Consider the following 22228-nt stretch of genomic DNA (forward strand, 5'->3'; position numbering starts at 1 on the left):
TAGTAACCCTTCCCTTCACTTCGTTTTCGAAAATATGTATCGACGTTTATGGTCGATGTGCAACGTAGCGATGTCAAAATATCGGAGGGAATCGCAAGTTTCGTCGACCCTAGGGAGTTTTCGAGCAACACTGATATCACAGGACAGTTCGCATAGCGGGCTTGTGTGAGACGTGCGTGCTACCATTGTTTTGTTTGAATAAAGTGATCATGTTCAAAAAACCGCGCGACGTTGTCTTCTGATTTACTGAAGCGATATTTTGCGACGCCGAATGAGTAACGCCCATTTGCTTTTCCAATTGTAAACCATTGAGAAGCAATCAACGAGCGTGTTGAGCTCCCGCCGTGATAAGAATGCGTAGCCAGAGGTGAAGCCGAGCTTTGTCGCAAGACAAGGGCCACCGAACCACTCGATGTTTATCTGGCGTCGAGTACCCCACTATAGAAACGCAGAACTGTTTGAGATAGGACATGGAGGTACGCACGCGAGTTCTAAATCTTTGAAACGATAAATACATAACGCGGCAAAGCTAAACTTCGAATCTAAACTGTTCATTGTAAATTGCAATGATGTTTTTCGGCATATCTTGCAGAGTCCCTAGTCACTCACTAGTCGTATGAAAGGACATGCATAACCCACACTCAGAAATTGATCTTTAGATTGCCGGCAAAAGATTTTATACGATGCGATGTCATGAATATTTTTTTCAGTCCGAAAACTTATGAAATTTTCAAGGATTGCAATCGGCAATGCACACTCTGCTGTGTAAAATGGTTAAAAACATAGTGAACGTAAATTTCTCGGTGTCAACAAGACCCGTCATTGCGGACCGTGCAAAGAGGAAAGCAAAATTGTACAATAGCAAACACTCTCTCTCTCTCTCTCTCTCTCTCTCTCTCTCTCTCTCTCTCTCTGCGGGCTTGAAGTCGTAGTAGTCTAGTCACATTCCTTGCGCCTTCATCTGTACATATTTTGAATAGAAAGACACCCCGCATTCCGTTATCTATCACCTGGGTTGCACTGTTTGCTCGGCCCTCCCTTGTGTTTTTTTTTCTATTCTAATTTGGGAACTTCAGCGACGAAAACACTGGTTTGCGTTCACTGATCAGGCCAGACGCACGTGTCACCTTACCAACACAAGTATGACCTGACGACCTACTATTTACACATAGACGGTATCACAAACAGGGGGTGCTCACACCAAATGTGTTAAATTTCTTACATTAAAAAAGAAGATTTGGACGTAAGTTGAAACTGATTTTTTTTACACGATCTTGCTTCAGAACAAAAAGTTCAAGAAAATAATAAGTATAAATTTAAATAACAGAATGTGTAAAAGAATTAAAGTTTGAATATTATTATTTATATTTAAAGCTTCAATATTGGTGAACACCGCTCCCCTAGACTAATTATAAACGTTGAAATTACCTGAAAAACAAATTGGTAGATCTATATATTCTACATGTGACTATCAAACAACTGTGAAGTGTAATTGTTGCACAGTGTATCAATTCACGGCACATCAAAGACCACCGCCAGATTGAATGCAAAGATAACAGGCCTCCACAGAAGATGATAACTTGTTGTGTGCAAAGCTGTTGTGAGTATGGAACTGATAAGATGCACTGTGTGTACTAGAAATAAATCTTGGGCGTTATGGCAGTAATAGTGTATCATATTGTGGCAGTAATAGTGTATCATAGTAGTGTATCATATTGCAGTTAAATTGTTGGCAGATTGGAGGTTATAGATAAAGTAATTATGAAAAAATTACAGTAAATGTAGTAACACATACCAGTAAATTGGTCTATTCTTTTGCTGTATGTGTTTTTACACACTCCCTTAACTGTTGTTGGACCATAAAGGACGTAGTATTCTGTTATATGGTTCTCAGCATTGTTAACCCATTTCCAACCAAACTTCTATACATGTATAAAGCCCTGCCTTTAAGAAGCGAACACAGTCTTTTATCGTAGAATTTGAAGATCAAAAAACTCAAGCAAATTCTCACTTCTAAAAATACAATTTTCAATGCAGTTTGACTCTTTTCTCAAACTTTCTTGCATTCATCGATGATCATATTGATAGCATAAATTCTTCATTTTTTGTTGGAAGATCATTCATTGGATAAGACAATATAGTAACCTTCAACAGTTCATATAACAAGGCTATTTTGAAGTGATGATTTCCTGTAACTCATTTCCAGAGCAACAAGCAATCAAAACTCTTTTCTTTGTCAGAAGAGTTTAGCAGTTTTCAAATATTACACAAAGTCTTTAATCCAACGATGTTGCCCAAAAGTAATGCATGAAAACTTTGCAATTACTCAAATATATCCAAGAATGAGAAGAAATATATCCAGGCATTGTACCTGTATATATAGGTGTATATAAATATCACCCTTTCCTGACCATTTTCAGTCAATCTAAGCAAACCAATTCCATTTTAAAAGCCAGGTATTTTGTAGAAGACAGTAAGGTCCCACCAGACTGTTATGGTAACAGGATGAACTTTTTCAATTGTGTGTTCTATTCCTTGTAAAAAGAAAGCCAGTTCATTTTTGATACACTTCATCTGCCCAAGAAGTCAGTACATGGTGATTACATCTCTCATTGTGAACGGGTAAAGTACTGCAAAGGAAGTGAGTGGTTGACTCTGTCAGACATTTGGTTTCATTGATAGCCACATGAAGCTCATCCATCAGACATGAAAAGCTACATTTCAGTGGCTGGTGTTGTTTAATTTGCCACGATAATTTTAACAGAGAGTAACTGTGAGGTTTTTTCTATCTGGGTTTGCTTCTGGCATTACCTTTCACACACTAGTACTTGGAATATTCTAGAACAAATCTTGTATGTGTCTTATACTGTAGTCTTCACACATCTTTGTAGAGAAGATTGCTTCATAATTGTCACTGTAACTGGTACAGCTATCCTCTTTACTTTAGAAATTGCATCTTCTGGCATTTGTAGTGGAATGTGAAACCTTTTAAGGTAGTATGTGTCGTCAGCAGACTCTAACTTGGACAATGGTTTTTTAGTATAACACTTGTTTTGGCTCGTTTAAAATCTTTTAGAGTACGAAAGCTTTGACCAGCTTATATTCATGAAAATCAAAAATTTAATTTTTCCAATTAGTAATAGTATTAACACATTGTGGTGGCCGTTTTGAATTTAAATATCAGTAAATTCAAGGTACATTGTAGCTTGTTTCCGTTATACCAAAATTTGCAAACATTTCCAGGGGTCAAGTTTGAGCAAAAGTGTAAGACTTTCAATGTTCAGGCTCATACTAACTTGAGGTAAATTTGATGATGGCAAATGTATGTGATAAAAGACTACTAGTATAGTTTATTCCTATTATTAAAATACATGTTGTATTTTTCCCTGACCAGGCTTTCAGTCTCTCATCACAGTCTGCTAACTATGAATCTGTTATAGTGATACAAAGTAGTGTCATAATGTGAAGTCTTGAAATAAACTGATAACATTTATTTTATATCAGACAGACAATGGTACAAAATGTACTGTACTTTATGAATATCTTCATTCAAAATGATTGTAGATGTAAAGTGTTTTACTTTGTCAGGGAAATGAAGGTACAGATAATTTACAAAACAAAGAAATATCTTAAATATGATATTGACAGTCACAGAGCAATATTCAAATACACATGTGCACAGTCGTGTGATTTTGATGATGAAAAAAAATTATCATTGTATCGATTATGTACCGGTACAAGGTGTACATGTATGAGCTTGAAAAATCTTACCCAGCATCATTTCATCCCAAGTAGGGAGGTTGAAGAGACTCAAGGAAAAACCTGTAGGTAGCTTGATTTCACTCTATCTGATAAACTCTTGCCCTGCGGCACACACCTCAAAAACACAGATGATGATACTAAGGTGATATGAAACAGATATGATATCTTCTTTTTTCTGTTAATATTCTCATAATAATTGACCTGCATCTTTCACCTGGCCTAAAAGTATCTGTCTTTGATATGCTGACTAAAATCAGATGATGAATCAAGAGATATCACAGATCACTTCATACATTGGGATAGAGTGATTTTTGATATGGATTAAATGGGTCAGATGTACAGAGTATTGAATTTACATTACCTAGGTAGTAATGTCATTCAACAAAGTCAAGATTTTGCTTTGACCGGTAACTCTCCTGCTGCAGTGAGATACATCAACATCATTAAAAGCATATCATGTCTAAATCAAAAACTTCTTTAACATGACTTAGAATAAAAATGTTAACATATTGCAGGTCCCCTTTACAGAGAAAGTAAGCAATATTCATCCATAATGTAACACAAATACATTCAGGATGTTGACGTTTGCTCCTGTATCTCTGAACAAACCATCCTCACCTAACATTGCTCTTTCTTAAGTTTCATTCAATCACAGACACATTTAAGTCGACAGTGTATGTATTACCCCTTTCACCGCCATGGTTTGGTCCAAACCTATTATTATCAATGGTGAGTGTGGACCTGTTTACAGTGAGGACGGGGTGAGCAGGTTAAAATCCAGGGGTGTCGCCTCTGCTGTGATAACAAACAGATAACAGACTCTCTTGTGGCGGCACATTTAGCTGCTTTAAACAAACCAAGGTCATTAAGGTCACTTTGCAGATAATTTGCAGAATCTGCTATATCTATAAAGAAAATATTTATCACTTAATGTAGTTGTAAATTAAACATTTCAAGATATGGCCAAAGCGCAAGGTGGAGTTATCTAGTCTGGACCATCTTTTGTGTTTGCACAGAGGGAAAACATACAGTATCTCTTGCACTGTTCAGTTAGTGTTGGCAGAAAGAACTGTATCTTCAAGTAAATCAATGCATAAAACTTCATCATCTCTGTGAAATTGCTGAAATTTTCACACCATTTAGACTCTAGAGTGGTGAGTTTGTGCAAAGATTGCCAAAAGAAAAAATGTTTCTTCAAGTATGCTGGTGAAATGTATAAATGTAATAAGCTGCTAACACTCTGACTGTTCCTATCATTGTGAGTGACTTTGGTATTCCATGGAAGCTGTCCATTCACTTCATTTCCAATATTGTTTATTCGGTTGATGCAATCTCAGAATCTGTGTTCACCATTTCACCTTATAACCCTATAGCTGCTGTAAAAGTATAATCTGTCATACAAAATTGTAGGTTTCTCCTTAAATCCACTGATGAAGTGCCTGAAGTATGTCTCTATGCAATGTTTGCATTGGTCAACATACTTGACTATGAGTGCAGTCATTCTTTGTCAAAGTTTCTATATGGAAGTTTACCAGTCTACCAAAGCACATTTAATTTGAATGTTTTGATGTACCAAGGTGTAGCCAAGCATTTACCCTCTCACCCCTATATTGGCGTACATAGGTCCAACCACACATGTCAAAACAATTGGGACAGACCAAAGTACAGTAGTGAAAGGGTTAAAGAGAAATGCTGGCCAGAAACCAACAGCACTTACTCAAAATTTGTGTAAAGTTTCACATGGTTTTATACACATCCCAGACAAAGTTCAGTGCCTGACAAAATTAAATTGGACTTTTACAGATCTTGTACTTAGAGCTGGCATTAAAATCATTATTGTATGTCTTCAAATTAAGATATCTGATCTTTAATCGTAAAATTAGGTGCTGTATCTGATTGTATTTTTCTAAAAATAGCAAGTGACCGGCATCTTTTCTCTCATCCAGTTGGAACGCTTAGTAACGTATTAAGAGGTAGCATTTCAAAAAGTGCAACTTGATGATAGGACGCCTCAAATTATGCAAATTATTGATAATAATTGGTGAGATAAATTAGGACACGTTGATAACGTAGTATACGTTTTTGACTTTTTTATTGGAGTGCAGTGTTATTGCTGTTCTTTTCTTGTGTGACAAAGGTGACAAGTGACTACAGGACAGCAGCACATATGATTCAGGAGAGTACACGTGACAGGGAGGGGTGGTAGCATGACCAATGGTGGCTGCACCTTCCTATTCAAGAGACACTCCTTTAAGCATCCTGCTACCTTCCAAGTTGTCAGCTACATGTACAACTCTATTTCATTTGAAACTTTCCTCATTAGATGTAATTATTTTTTGTACCAGCATATACGTGTATGTTTACCTTTTAAATTTTGCCACTTGTCGTATTATAGCATGTAAGACTAATCTGTCTACTCTATCATGCAGTGTTTACAAACTTGTATATTTTATCATTTTATCAATACAACTTGTCCAGCTCCCAAGAGAGAGATTTGCCATAGGTACCAACCTGCCTATATCAACAGACAAAATCTGGATTTGAAGTTGTGTTACCATCATGGGTCACTTTGTCCCACCTTTTCAAATCCTTCGAAAAACATTGACTGAAACCAACAATTATTACATTCTTCATCAACATATCGGTCACAAATAGTTATTCTCTACATACCACAGTGGAGCTCTATCAGCGGCCAGGTTACTTGTGTAACATGGAATCTCTGATGCAATCCCTGCCGCTGTTCTCTCTGATGCAATCCCTGCCGCTGTTCTCTTCTTTTTCCAATCCATGCCATCATCGCATTTTGCGCATTCAGTGTTTTTGAGATGTTTAAGTTTGCAAAGTTTCTGTGTGCTACCATATCACCAGAATACATACTACCATGGCAGTCAAGTTACTCACCAGTTAAGGCTGAAGTGCTGATATACTGTGCCACACCATACAGTTTATTTACCCACCATTTAAACATTAGTTTATCTGGTAAAAATTTTCTTTCTTGTCATGCACAACACAAGTTTGCTCGTACACTAATAGCCTGAATTATTTTTATTGTTGATCAAGGAGAAACATAATGTATTTTTTATCCCTTTGTGTATTTCATGCAGGGTTTCTTCCGAAGAACTCATCGGATGAAGTTAGTCTACAAACCCTGCCCATATGTCAAGACAGAACCCTGTAAAATTAATGTTGCTACAAGAAACAAGTGCCAGTACTGCAGATTTCAGAAATGTATTTCTGTTGGAATGTCACATGGAGGTAAGACTGTATATGGAGTTAGACAAGAGCCAATTTGCATTTCCACTTTTCAATGCACATTTCTTCTTAATGTCCAAGGGTACTACAGGATTCTATGGTGAATGTAAAACAACAAAAGTGACTTCAAACAAAATCAACATCAATATTTTCACAACATTCCATCATCCTCCACTACAAAGCAAAGGACAAGTCAGAGAGTGGCCGCTTGTTTTTGCAATGTAATGGTAACAAAAACTGAGAGCATACTTGTTGGTATTCTGCAGTGTAATGTTCTGATGGCTTTCAGCTTACCTTCAAAATACACACCTAACAATGTCAGTGAACTTTAAGAACACAAATATAAATGTGCTCAGTTCTAATCAGTGTAAAATATGACGTCCTGATTGATTGATTAATTGATTATAGCATTTCCTTCAGATAGGTGACTGTGTTATTTTGATGTTGTGTGTATCTGTATCCATCTTGTACATCTGATAATAAAAAATTCTATCATATTGAAAAACATTTTTATCTACTTTGTTTGTCAGCTAGCATTTGATAGATTGATTATTTAAAACAAATATACATGTGCTGTACAATCAGCAGAGTTCATGTCGGTACACGGATTTCAAACAATTTTTCCTGATAAAGCATTAGTTATCAAATATACGATAAAAAGTACAGTGATTTCTGTATGACTGCAGATAAATTATATGATATACTGATGTAAATAGAGATAGCTGCAGATTAAATGATATCGATGTATTTTTAAGCGTGTGTTTCTGGAAAATAAGTGATAGCGATTTTTTTCAAGCATAAGTTTGCCAGTTGATAACTTCATCTTTTATTGATGCTCACGTGTTTACACACGTGGGCATATGTCGCAGCGATGTCTGTCTGTCTGTCTGTCTGTCTGTCTGTCCGTCTGTCTGTCTGTCTGTCTGTCTGTCTGTCTGTCTGTTGGTCCATTTTCTCAAAAACGGCTTATCAGATCAGAATCAAATCTGGTACATATATTCAGTTAGCAAATGGCAAGAACTGATTAGTTTTTGGTGGGTCTGGCTTGCATACTTTTTGCTCATTTGCATAATTAATGATTTTAGAAAAAATGGATATATATTAAAAACAACTACACAAAATTTGATGAGATTTGCTACAAATGTTGATCACACCAAGATATATCAGCAGTGGGAACCATTAAGGGTGACATGAAAGATAAATGCTAATTTGCATATATTATGAACTTTCCTAACTAGGGATATATGTCTGATTTGACTTGATCAAAATTAACCAAACTTGGTATGTATATTAAAGATACTATGATTTAACATTATTGAAAGTCATTAAGCGTTTTAACTTCAGCCAATTCCTAATTTGCATATTTCATGAACTTTGTTAATTAGGAATATATATTTGAAATGACTGGACCAAAGTTGATGAAATTTGCTACATGTATTGAAGCCACTATGATACAACATTTTTGAAAGTCATTAAGCATTTTTACTTCAGCCAATTCCGAATTTGCATATTTAATGAACTTTCCCAATTAGGGATATATATCTGAATTAACTTGATTGTAGTTGTTGAAACTTACTATATACATCAAAGATACTGTGATATAACATTATTGAAAGTCAAAAGACATTTTTACTTCAGCCAAACCCTAATGTTAATATTAAATGAATTTTCATAATTAGGTATATTTATCTTAATGGACTTGATCAAAATTGATGAAACTTACTATGTATATTAAAGACTCTATAATTCAATATTATTGAAAGTCATCAAGCATTTTCTCTTCAGCCAATTCCTAATTTGCATATTTAATGAACTTTCCTAATTAGAGATATATGTCTGAATTGACTTGACCAAAGTTGACAAAATTTGCTACACATATTGCAGATACCATGATACAACATTACTGACAATCACTAAGCATTTTTACTAAAGCCACTTCCTAATTTACATATTTAATTAACTTTGCTTATTAGGGATATATACCGGGATTTACTTGATCAAAGTTGGCAAAACATGCTATGTACATTGATGATTATACCAGGTACTAGATCAAAACAATATCAAAAGTCATTTCACATTTTCATGTCAGCTTATTTATAATTTGCATATCTAATGAGCTTTCACAGCTCGGCATATATGGCTTGAAGGACTTGGCCAACGGTAATTACACTTGCTAGATAAAGTGGTGATACAATAAGAGCAGTAAAATTACTTTAATATTTTTATTTCAGCTAATTACATATTTGTATACTTCATGACCTTTTAGAATTAATCGGCGGTGATTATTGTTCATTATGTTGATCATAATAATTTCAATGAAGTTGCAAACATGTGGCAAAGGTTCAAATTTACACATAACTTCAATATATAATGAAACACGGGAGCATTTACAGTTCGTATCTTATTGAGGTTCAGTGACATTTTGTCCTTCAGTTTGTTCCTGTACCTCACGTACAATTGTTTGACCAGTGAAGTTACAAAAACATGGTCCCTACATTATGTTAAGGAAGCAGATGAAATTATAAAATTCTGTTTTTGTTGAGTGGACTCTCACTCTATTCAAACCTCCAGTTCTTGGATTGTGAAAGTTTAACAAGTTATTGCTATAGCTCTCCCTTTGCTGCCAATCTAGCAAGCCTTCAATATTGCATGTGACTTTTACATCAGACAAGGGACAGAACAGCATTGTCTTCTTTGTATTGGCTTGTACTATATACAAATCCAAAAACAACACAAAAATCGGTATCAAGGCGTGTTGACTATTAATACTTCAAAAAGTTGTAAAGGTCAAGGAAATTTATCAAAAGAATTTCTAAATCACAGGCAACAATCTATTTGGTTAGATTTTGATCGTTCTTATTGAAAATAAAACATCAGACATATGATATTGTCAATTCTGAACTTTATACATGTATGTGTGTACATGTTGAAGAGCAATGCAATACAAAATACCAATCTCTCCATCAATTTGTTCGTCTCCAGCATCCAGGTTTGGCCGTATGCCCAAGGAAGAGAGACTTAAAATCCTTGAAGAAATCAACCAAGAGGCAGATTCAGCTTCAGAGGAGGAAAAGAGGAGGACCCTTCTCAGGGAGTTTACAGACAATGTACACCAGGCTTTCAAACTTGTATTCAGGAATGGCTACAAAGTTAGACAAGATGTCAAAGAAAACACACAAGTAAGGTTTTATCATAAGAGAGTATAGCAAATAATATAGGAAAAACAGTCAAATACACTATATTGTTAATTCTAGAATTCTGTTTTTGAAAACAGCAAGTGCAATGAGTCATAATACAAAAGTTTCGGAAGTTAGAGATGGATCAATGTAGACTATAATCAAGGATGAAATGGCATAAAAATCATTGCAGTTGATTCAAGTTAATCTGTTTCCATGTATACTATTGGGATATTGTTTTGTTTTAGTAAAACTAGAAGTGATCAAAGAATTGCTTGCCATGTTCAACATCATCTGTATTAATTGGCACAGCATTTGTAGGAGAGTAGTCCTAACGTCCAAAGTCCAAAGTCCAAATACAGTAATTCTAAATTAATATTATTATAAAATGCAATAATTATAAAATGCAAATTGCCAATGCCATTAAACTTGCAGTCTCCAAAAATCATCCAGCAATTAATTGACATAATATTTGTATCTTTCTACAGCCCAGACCAGTAATTGACATAATATTTGTATCTTTCTACAGCCCAGACCAGAGGTTAGTCAGCCAATGCGGGAAATGATTGACCCAGGTGAAATCGGCGCCACACTGGCAAAAATAACCAATCACAGCGTGGAACAAGTGGCAAGATTTGCTAAAGCTGCCCTACCTCTTTTCCGTGCCTTGGAACTAGGTGACCAAGTGACACTTTTAAAATTCTCTGCCTTTGAAATAGTTCTGGTGATAGCATCAACGCGATATACAGCAGATGGGCTGTGGTTTCCAGAGGATGGTGTCTATATCAAGAAAGATGTTATAATGCAAACAACCATGCAAGAGTTTTACGTGTCAAAAATCAACTTCTTTGAGAAGATGTCCAGAATGAATTTAACGGAGCGAGAATTGGCTCTCTTCTGTGCTCTTATCATTGTTTCTCCAGGTATGTAATACTACTGAGTGGCCGCAGTCTTCATTTTGTAATACCACTGAGCAGCCGTAGTCTTTCATTTTGTAATACCACTGAGCGGCCGTAGTCTTCATTTTGTAATACTACTATGTGGCCATAGTCTTTCATTCTCCAATGAGAAGGAGCTCCTGTTTATGATATGACAATCATGTTTCAGTGGCATTGGTATATGACATATTACACTATTATTGCAACAGTACTTTGGGTGGCATTTCAAGTTGATTTGAAATGTCTAGATGAATCTTCCAACTCTCTCCAATGCCAAACAATGCAACTATGTCATATGTTAGTGCGCATGTGCTTTTCTCCATTGTGTTAATGTTAAAAGGCACAAAACTGTATGTAGATTAAATCATTACTTTGATAACTGTGTTTGTATGAATTATTTACATTTATATGATTTCATGTTTGTTTTATTCTTCTTCAATCCTCAGACCGTGAAGATCTGGATGCTAGAGATGATGTTGAAAAATACCAAGAGCAGGTAATTGATGCCATGCAACAAGAACTGTCACAGAATCACCCCAACACTCACCTTCTATTACCACACATCATTGGACGGCTGGTAGACCTTAGACAGCTGGTCCCAGAACATATCCAGTACGTCAAGAAATACCTGCAGATGTCAATAACACCAACCGGTACCATGGCTGAGCCAAGCCCTCTCATGAGAGAAGTGTTTGGACTAACAACGTGAGGGCAAATCCAACTCTCAGGAGCCTTTGATTTGAACAATTTGACAGGACAACAGCACATTGTAAAAGGAGAGTACAAGACAATTAAACAGATAATTTCAACACAAATATGATGATTTAAGTAGTCACATCTGAGAAATATCTCAATTTTTTTTACAGTCACTGTTCAGAATGACTGATCATAACTTATATTACTTCATGGACAAAAGCCATGTATGTGTAGCTTTTGAACTTTTGTCTCCTTGGAAACTAATGTGGCCTGTTTGTTGCATCTCTTGAGAGCTCTTTAACCAACTCTACAACATTCAGAAATCAAGTCATTTATATCATTTGATGTCTACATTTTCCAGTGTGTATATTTGTCATTCATGCTTCATGTCATGAATAAACACATAGAAGTAGACATGACTTCACGATAGAATCCACAGTGAAACAGAGATTCTAGTCTTAAGAGTTGTGGACATAGTGTATTTAGTATTTATGATATTTTCCCTGGAGCAAGCAGAAATGCATGTTGCCAGGCACTGATGAATTTTGAGGAAAAGACAGACAAAATGGTAAAGGCAAGCATTGTGTTTTGAAATGGAGACAAATATTTTGAAATGTTAAAATAGAGATTAATGTTGTCTGTTCCATGTGCTTGTCTTGTTTGTGTTCAATGAAATTAGTACAATTCTTGTTAGCCTCAAAATCTTGTCAATGGTGTAAAATATATTTATGTAACACAAATTTATTGACTTTGCAATATTTTTCTGTTTCTAACTTGTTAAACAAACAAAAATGTTTATCTGTTCTTTAAGTGTAACCGATGAATGAGCAAAAATGTTCCTCTGTGATGTCAGTGTTCACAGAAATGGACAAACCAAAAAGAGAAAATGAATATGTAAGGAGAAGGCTTTGTAGTGTATCATGATACTTCATCCCTGCATGCTAATTCTCTACGTTTTTGTTGCTCTATTTTTCCACAAGATTGCCTTGATTTCTGATTTTTGTAAAAATTTATATGTATTTGACTACGCCATACATACCCTTTTTAATTTTTTTAATATGTACTTTAGATTCTGTCTACAACATGTTTAATACACAAATTTGTTTTGCCATATCCATTGTTTTAAACATTTATATTTGAAGGCTGGCATTGACATGAATACTCCAAAATCTTACCAACTGAACTTTTTGTTTCATTGGTGTTTAGTTCAGACAGGTCATTGAAATAGATGAAATATGTATACATTCCCTTTTAGAAAAGCTGAATTATACTACATCTTTGCTTGCTTAAATTGTTTTCATTTTTAAACAGTTCATTTCAAAGACTGATTTTGGTAAAAGTGTGTGTTCAGAAGCCGTCTAACAATAAATTTGCCCTAGGAAATCTTCAAAGCACTGACATCAATGATGAATTCTGTCAGTACAGAATAATAGGACAACTTGATGTTGTATCACTGGTCACCAATATTTTCATGTAACCATACTACTGTGCCATTACAGAAGAGAAGGTCCAGCTTACAGCATTGACTTTGATGAATTGCTTGGAAATGACCCATAGATCATTTATCATTTGTCTATTGAATTTGCACTGTATTCTCACAGTGGATGTTGTATGGCTTTCATTGGAGATATTCAGAATACTGTTCTTAGCTTTTCAAATTATTTGACGCTGTAATAGCATTGTAAAAAACAGTAGAGTCTTATGGGCAATTGTGCCATGGTTGAATCAGGTTCTATGTATTATCTGTTAGCCCATGTGTCTGATGTAGATAACTTTTAACTTTAGTTGGGCAAAGTTCTGTCTTTCTTTCTCTCTCTCTCTCTCGTATAAATATACATAAAGACATTTGTATGTAATCATCGTTATTTGTACAGTTTCAACTACCTATGATCTGCTTATGTTTCTTGTACAGGTGTACAATCTCTTTCTTTTACACAAGCACAAACTGCCTGTAATACATTACCACTGTTATCACAGCAGAATATTCTGAGCATATCCATGTACATGTATAGAACATATAATTTATTCTAGTTTTACTTCTGATTGACTGTCTGTATTTGATGTTTCACCAAACTATGTACAATGGGTAGTTGTTAAAACACACTTGAAGTATCAAATCTGAGACCCATCTCTCTATCAAAGAGTTCTTTGGTTTACCATCAGTCTTTTCTGTCTCGTTCCATTTCTATCATGTGTGTGAAATTAGCTGCATCTAATTTTTTGTTTTAGTGGATTTTCAAATTACCTTTGATCAGTAAATGACACAGTATATACAGAAATTTAGCAGTTTGCAAATCCAATAACTTTATCAATAAAAAAATATCGGTATCAGTAAAGATGTACCAACTTTCATTGTTAGAAAGATTGCGCCATGTTGTCTTAGTTTTTCACTCTATATTTTTCAAGTGGCTTCACAATTTGCATGTTTCTTAGTTGTTGCACCTGCCTCAACCACCAATAAGAATTCAGTATTAGACAACTTTGGTCATACAACTTTTTAACAGACTTTAGACATGATCCTTTGCACACTTACGTTGTCCGTACATTTTCGTCTCTGTATTTTATATAAAATGTCACTCTTAAAAGAATAAAAACCAAAAAAAATTAAAGAAAAAAAAATCAAATGGAAGGCCAATGAACTGCCTTGTGAACTGCTTGTCCAGTCTTATCAAGAAGACATGTGACTTGACAAAAAAATTAAATGACCTTTGAACTCCGACTTTTGACCCTTCTGTGCAGGTGATAAATTTTACAAACATCTCTAAATTTATTTTATTTCAATGTTGTAAAAGTAGATGAAGATGGTCTTTCATAAAATTGACAACATTCAGAGAAAAAGATGAGAATAATTTACTGTAATGTAGATTGTAAGGAGAATTGAATATTTTGCAAAGCTGCAAAGTCGTCACCGGTCAAGCTTTGGTAGAGTCTTTTGTTTATTGAAAAATATCAAGTCACGTGTGTTATGTGAAATAGACTGTACCATGTATAATCTCTCCAGTTGTACATAATGTAAGGAAAGGTGATGTTTTACCATGTTTATTTTTGAAATCACTGTGTGAATGGTTGAGAGGAATTATTCACAACTTGGTGAATTGAAGTATTAGAAAAACTATGATTCTTCTTTTTGTGAAGCTGTGTTTTGACAAGTTTTGTGAAAGTGGTGTATGCTGCTCATCCTTGTAGTATTACCTGTAGATGTAATAAACCCTACCAACATTCAAACATGTCTGTGTGATCATCTTCCTTTGTGCTTTCCGTCTGTCTTTTTTAGAGTCTATGGTCAAAGTTACAGACAGACAGGGTGACGCATTCTCATTCTAGCCCCTATCCTACTGATTTGACAACTTATTCTTAAAGGATAGACCCTGGAGAAAACATCTCTTTAGAGGCTATTGGTAGATTTAGAGTGGCTGTCCGGTCTGGCCGATAGTAAAGAGAAACTGGCTATCTATCAATAGAAACGTAAGCAATTGTCACGATAGTTCGAGAAGTGACAGATATTTAAAAAGGTACATGCTGTTAAAATTAAAAGTTTATAACTTTTAATAGTCTTCTGTCCAAAGACCGTTCTCAAAATAGAGAAGACCTGACCTTACAACACAGCGCCTGTAAGAAGCAGAGTAACGCTCTTCGTATAACTTTGTTTTTTATCATTTACTCGGAGAGAAGTATGGTGATTTTAATGATCACTAGAGGTGAAACATTATTTTTAACTCAAAAGGTCCAATTCTCCGTACAAACTGTTTGTATCTCTTGTATATAGGATTTCTAATTTCCTGAAAACTATCAATATGCGTATTCCACTGTAGAGGACCACCCTAGAGCCTGTTTCCTGTAGCTGTAATCATGGCTCCGAAAAATTGGGTTTGTAGTCCTTGAACCTTAAGATGTTGCTCACAAGGCTTATGGAACAAAGAAAAGAGAACAGTTTGAAAATAAACTCGTGTTTGGAAAAGCCAAGAAATGTTTCAGGGTCGCGGTAGATCGTGAAGTCTGGTAGGTATAGGTCATCGGAAGCATTGTTTTTAACTCTTGACTTGAGGTGAAGTTCATTTTCCTGTTTCAAAGTCGGTGTCGTTGCATCTGTTGCATGTTGTCAGAAACGGCAGATGAAGGCTTTATACTTAGGAGTCTATAGGCATCACTAAAAGAGGCAACAATTAATATCATAATTGGTGAGGTGGTATGACGAACTGTGCTCCAATGGAGACGATTACAAGTAGGTTTGCAAAACTTTGCAAAAGTTGTTATTTGAATTCACTACAGTTTGATAAAATAAACAACATTTTGTTCACTTTGGTCTTGCTTTAACTCAATGGCTGTTTTCTGCTCCTCTTCCCAAACTGTAACTTGTAATTTTACATTTACATTTTTACATGTTAAAGGACATAAATAGCACAGCGCTCTAGTTGCTGTCCTGATTCTGTGAACGTGAATGGGTAAATCAGGACACACATCCAGGTGTTGGCAGATCGTGACAAAGAATAAAATATACGTAATGAAGGTGTGAAGAAATGTGCATCGTATTGAAAAAGACGGATAAAGAGTAATTTCTTGAAGTTAATAATGATGACTTTATTAAGGCTTTCGGCAAGCATGGAGACCCATAACATAGGATCTCATTTGTGTTGAATCACGCCATTTAACCAACGCTGACGATTGAAGAACAGTGATTATCAGTGCGATAATTGAAGTATGGGAAGTTATTGGGAAGTGTAGGGAACTCTAGTCTTTTTGTGGAAAGTAAAACTGCAGGATGCCAAAGTTGTGTTGCTTTTTTTAATTCATATACCAACATCGTTGTCGCTTCGACTACACTATGATTTTACTCTAGGTAAGGCAGCGGATGAGTGGGAGAAAAGTTTCTTTGATATTTTTAAGTACCCCAACAACAAGCTCTAAAATTTAATGATCCCTTCCAACTCGTATTAATTTAAATTCCCCTCAAGAAACAAAAACTTCAGTAGATAAAGGTGTTGGCATGCTGCACATTTCGATTTTTGAACACGGCAAAAAGCGTCACTGTTCTTGTAAAAAAACTGATCAGAGAAAAATAGGAAACGACGTGACTTGCCATCATCTGCATATTAAATGATACGTGAGAAATGAATGCACAAACTACTGATGTTTAGCATGGTATGTGATTGTCACATAACATGTATTGACTAGTTATGTTTTTGGTACAACAGTATAACGCCTTATATTTTTGGCCTGTCACTGTGACTCCTCTACTGGAGAACGTGTCAGAGAATCGTTTTGGTGAGTCAGACCCAATCAGCCAATCAACAGGATTATGTCGATTGATTGATTGATTGAATAACTAATTGATTGATTGCTTGATTGACTCAGACCCAAGGGGAAGTGCATCCCCACACCAGTCACTGTGTGTTTACTCTTCCACTTGAAGTCATCGTTCAAAGTAAAAGTAGAGAGGGTCCAAAATGTACCCTGATAACCGACAGCTGTCAATCAATTTATTCCTCAAACATTCTGCACTGGACGAGAGAGTCACTGTAATCCTGATAACTATATTTATACTGCTCTCAACAAGAGTTTCACAACAACATAGTTTGAGCAGTTCATGTGATTTGTGCTGACCGGATTAAGTGTGAGTCAGCACCTGTTTTAAATATGTGCACAGTAAAGACATACTTTTAATTTTTGCAAGCCCCCCCCCCCCCCCGATTGTACGCCTTTAGAGGTGTTTGAGTCCACGTCCACTAATTCTTACGCCTACACTCCCGCTTCTCTTCATTCCATTTTTCGATCGTCACCTAACTTATGCATACGTAGCAATGGCTGCATGGAATATTGAAACGACAAACGTAATCAGTGGGTTCCGCTCCATTGTCTATGCCTGTCCAATAAACACTCTTGGTTTTCACTTTTTACTCTTTCACTCCGAGACTAAAAATATCCTCCACTGTAAGAATCTCTGTACGTGTATGGGTGATGGTAAAATGAATAATCTATAATTTCACCTCAGTGTTAACGGTAGAAAGATTCTTCTACAACCCTTGAACTCCACTGCTCATTATCTTTGGCAATTTCAATGCCGCCGACAGCCTACAGTACTCTAAGACTTACAGATGGACTTTGATGATACAGTAGTTGTCATTCCAAGTAGTTATCGTCGCTTCTGCTCTAATTGGAGCAGCGTCCGAATTCAAATTGCAAGGTCGTTCACGTTGCCTCTCAGCCACATGATAATTTACTGTATGTAAGGTCTGGTGTATGAGTTATCGCCTATCAGCTATGGATCAGTGCGTTCTGTCTTTACTCTATTGAGTGTTATACATTTCAAGGTGGAGAAACTTGTTGTAGATCTCTTGCAGTTTCATGATAACGAGTTCGAATGATGAGATGTGTATGTATGAAAGGTTTAGGCATTAAAAGAACAAAAAAGTGTGAGTACGAGATGAAGCAACGTTTCAAAGAGTTTAATTATACTCCAACATAGCAGCAAAACAGAGAGTATAAAAATTATTTGACCTCGAAAACTGCTTGAATGACAGACTACTTCGTAATTCATTTTGATTTGCATGGCATAGTAAGTAGGAACCTTTAATCTATATGGAACATGAGCAATGGCGTAGATAAAGCTCCAATGGCTGTAACTGTTTCTTTTATATCCAGTATTTTGTTTGTGTGGCAAGTACTATTTCTTGTTCAATTCATAAAGTCATATTGAAAGTCTTGGTGTTTGGTTTGTCAATACGACTTATATGTGATGTCTAATGTCGCTGTTGATAACTTTACGGACGGTGTCGTACGTTTTGAGTTCGAACCAGATTGAAAATTTACCGTAGTTAGTCTGGAATTCACCAACAGCAATATCAGATAGGGTGTATTGTGCACAGTGCATTGTGTTGTCACACGCTGAATTTCAACGTATTCCAGGGAAACTGAGTAAATTTTCGATCGGATTCGAACCAACAACATACAGCACCCAGCCACCTAGCGAAGACATCACAGTCAAAACCGCTTGGCCAAATCCCCACTCTTAAAAAAGGGAAAAGAATAAGACTAAGTTTTAGTTTCATAGAACATAATTCTGAAAAAATGATCAAAGTTTACAAATTTTTCAACTGATGAATACTCTTTGTGAGCACCATACACATGCTCTAAGTGATGCAGTATAGCACATTTCGGAGTAATGCAACTTCACCAGCCAATAGTGGTTATCCGGACAGGGACAGACCATGGAGCGGAACTCACTGTCTACGGGGTAGGGAACCTCGGAGTCCCTAAAACAGCTATAGTACGCCGACCTAACCATAGGGGGTTGTAGAAATGTCTGTCCCCAGAGTTAGGGGCAGGGGTAGGGGTGTCTTGGTCTCAGCACAGGTTTCTTCTTGATATAGTTTATTTTATTTTAATACGTTTGACTATGATATGTATTGCCAATAAACATTTATACTGCCAACCTTTGGTGTCTGTTATGTACGTTAGCACTGGTTTTGTAACTTTTTTTCTCCGTCCGCGTTCGCTGTGTCACTTACGCGAAGTTTTGTCACTGTGCTAGCGCTGCGCCTATTACCTGATGCGTTTGATTGCCTAATGCGCCAAAGCAAGCAAGGGTAAATTACTAATCTGTGGACGCTGTCACCAGATTATCTCAGGATTAACTTTGACAAAGTCAACAACGAACGCACCAGCAAGGTATAACCACAGTCCCTCTCTCCACGTGCGTTCGTTGTTGACTTTGTCAAAGTTAATCCGGTGATAATCTGGTGACAGCGTCCACAGATTAGTAATTTACCTTTGCTTGCTTTGGCGCATTAGGCAATCAAACGCATTAGATAATAGACGCAGCACAGTGACAAAACTTCGCGTAAGATTGTCAAAGGACAAATACGTGACACAGCAAACGCGGACGAGAAAAAAAACGTTACAAAACCGTGCTAACATAAGACCAAGACACCAAAGGTTGCAGTTTAAATGTTTACTGGCAATACATATCATAGTCAAACGTATTAAAATAAAATAAACTATATCAAGAAGAAACCTGTGCTGAGACCAAGACACCCCTACCCCTGCCCCTACCCCTGGGGACGGACATTTCTACAACCTCTATGACCTAACCAAGCCCACAGTCACCTGTGTTCTATTCCGCTCTGCGCCTATGCCCCATAGACGTGTGTACATATGCCTGAGAGGAAGGCATACTTACACACGTCTATTGGGCGCATAGGCGCAGAGCGGAATAGAACTCAGATAAATGTGCCAAGCCATGCAGATTTCGGACGACTGATTTAACAATCCACTCTTCAAATGTTCGACGCTCTTTGTCAAGAAAAACATAAGCATATTGTTCGCCTAATACCTTTGATATTGTAGTAAGCAACTTACCAACCAGATGAAAATGTTTTTCCTCGGACAGTTCTGCCACTCGTCTAGCATGCAAGGCAGTAAGGCAGTCATAGTGCGCAGTCATAGTGCGTTGTCAAAAACAAATGTAGAAAGGCGCGTGTATCGGAATGTCTATTCGACCTTGACATCAGATTCTGGCAAGCAACATGTTTTGGTGGTCCACACATTGGAAATGAAAAGGTGTACAGTTACTACAGCTGAATGTTATTTTGACATCTCTGTGACAATCACAAATTTTTGACAATTTTTGTATTTTGATCTGTGGGTCAATCATGTCCGATTGAATACGCTCTCTGAACACCTTGAATTTGGACTGTAAAGGCAGTGTGCTGTGCACGCAATTGTTCTGTCACCGAGCAAGTCCAGATAAAAATTAAATTGTCGGTAATTAAAATAGTACCCAGAGGGCGAATACATATGCCATGTTGACAAGCCGAATACTGGCTTCTTACCCAAACTTAGCAGACCGAGAAACTATTATTACATAAAACTGGTGCAGTTACGTGGCCTTTCAAGAAATATTCAGTCATCTTACCGCAAATATCAAGTAAAAATTCTAAAGGTTCAAACGAGCATCACCATTAGAAACCCCCGTTGTATAAAATGCACTTCGGTCAAAATAACTTTCTACGTCATGTATAAATTATATTTTCATGACATTTTGTGGTACACGATGTAATGACCAAAGTGATTAGCAATCACAGAGTTACGATCGATTATATTCTCTATCGTCACTTTTCTTACAGCGTCGAATTACTTTTTTCTGTGTTCAGAGCACAGGTGGCGATGGTCACCGTCACCACATGAAGCATGTTTGCATGCGAGCTGCATGTTGCCAACATAGTTTTTTCAAAGCAATATTTTTCATCAAAGATGACAGGAACCCCCTCATACTATATATTTTCAAAAAGCAGAGACTCTAACGTTTAGTATGGTAACATTAGTTTATTCAAAGGGATGAAATGGGTGTATATTTGGGGTAAAAAACCTCAATTTGGTATTAATGATAAAATTAATTTAAGTCAGAAACTTGACATTATTTTCTGAAATGTAATATTTCACTTGAAAGAAGAATATATGTAAAAAAAAATACTTTTATTTGTCATTATCTATCCTCATTCTAAAATGGCATTTTCTAAGCAAGCCTATAATTCCGTCACATTTCGTAAACACACGAGGAGTGCGGATTGACAACCAATATGAGCCGTGTACCGCATTGTAAATCGGGAGTATCACAGAGATGGTCAGCCATTTCGCCCCAATTTTTCTAGGTTATATATATATATATATATATATATATATATATATATATATATATATATATATATATATATGAAACTCCTTGAAATGAATTTAATTTAAAACACCGGTAATTAAAAGAAATACTGAACATTCACAAGTATAAATCAGCTTTCGTAGGAAGTATCTTTACATACATAAGCTTATAATCGAATTTCAGTTTCATGTTGCTATAAATAATAGTCTTTTATGCCTGATAAAGCGTTTTGTCAATCGATGAGAGACCCTTTCATGCTATATATTACAGGCAGACATTTAGTATAATCTCTGTTTCCTCCCGACTTTGCGATGAACAGAAAGGACCGACAGATGCGACTGTCATTAGTTCGCTCATATAGAAAATCTTGACAGGGAAACTTGGCAACGATTTCATAGATTAAGAACGATCCTTTTGTGAACTTGGCGAACACACTGTCACTAGTAAAACCAAATTGCATACTTCATAGTGTGTAATGTAGATCCCATTTTCAGTCAATATTTTGACATCGGTGTCTAGCATCCCTGATCGGCATTGCAACACTTTCTTTCCAGACGTGTATTGACTAAAGCTGTATTATGTGCATTTGAAATCCTTGCACACCTATACAGTACAGCTAAATATCGTCACCCGTTCCCGTGATTCATTGCATTTCAATAATTTCCCATACAATGATGCTATACAGTGACTGTAAAATATAACATGTTACAAAGTACGTTTATGGCACTTGTTTTTATGTTTTGGATATGTTA

At 36.2% G+C, this 22228-nt stretch overlaps 1 protein-coding gene across 2 annotated transcripts in view; it reads left to right on the plus strand.

Annotated features, from left to right (window-relative positions):
- Window positions 1-15051, plus strand: part of LOC139120844 (peroxisome proliferator-activated receptor gamma-like) — a 111247-nt gene extending 96196 nt beyond the window's left edge. For both annotated transcript variants that reach the window (XM_070685435.1, XM_070685436.1), the window contains exons 3-6: window positions 6867-7017; window positions 9997-10193; window positions 10720-11113; window positions 11575-15051. In XM_070685435.1, coding sequence (XP_070541536.1) covers window positions 6867-7017; window positions 9997-10193; window positions 10720-11113; window positions 11575-11837 — 1005 coding nt within the window. In that variant the 3' untranslated portion in view covers window positions 11838-15051. The remainder of the gene's footprint in view (window positions 1-6866; window positions 7018-9996; window positions 10194-10719; window positions 11114-11574) is intronic.
- The last annotated feature ends 7177 nt before the right edge of the window (window positions 15052-22228 follow it).

The sequence above is a fragment of the Ptychodera flava genome, chromosome 20, assembly GCF_041260155.1.
Source record: "Ptychodera flava strain L36383 chromosome 20, AS_Pfla_20210202, whole genome shotgun sequence".
Classification (NCBI taxonomy): Eukaryota; Metazoa; Hemichordata; class Enteropneusta; family Ptychoderidae; genus Ptychodera; species Ptychodera flava.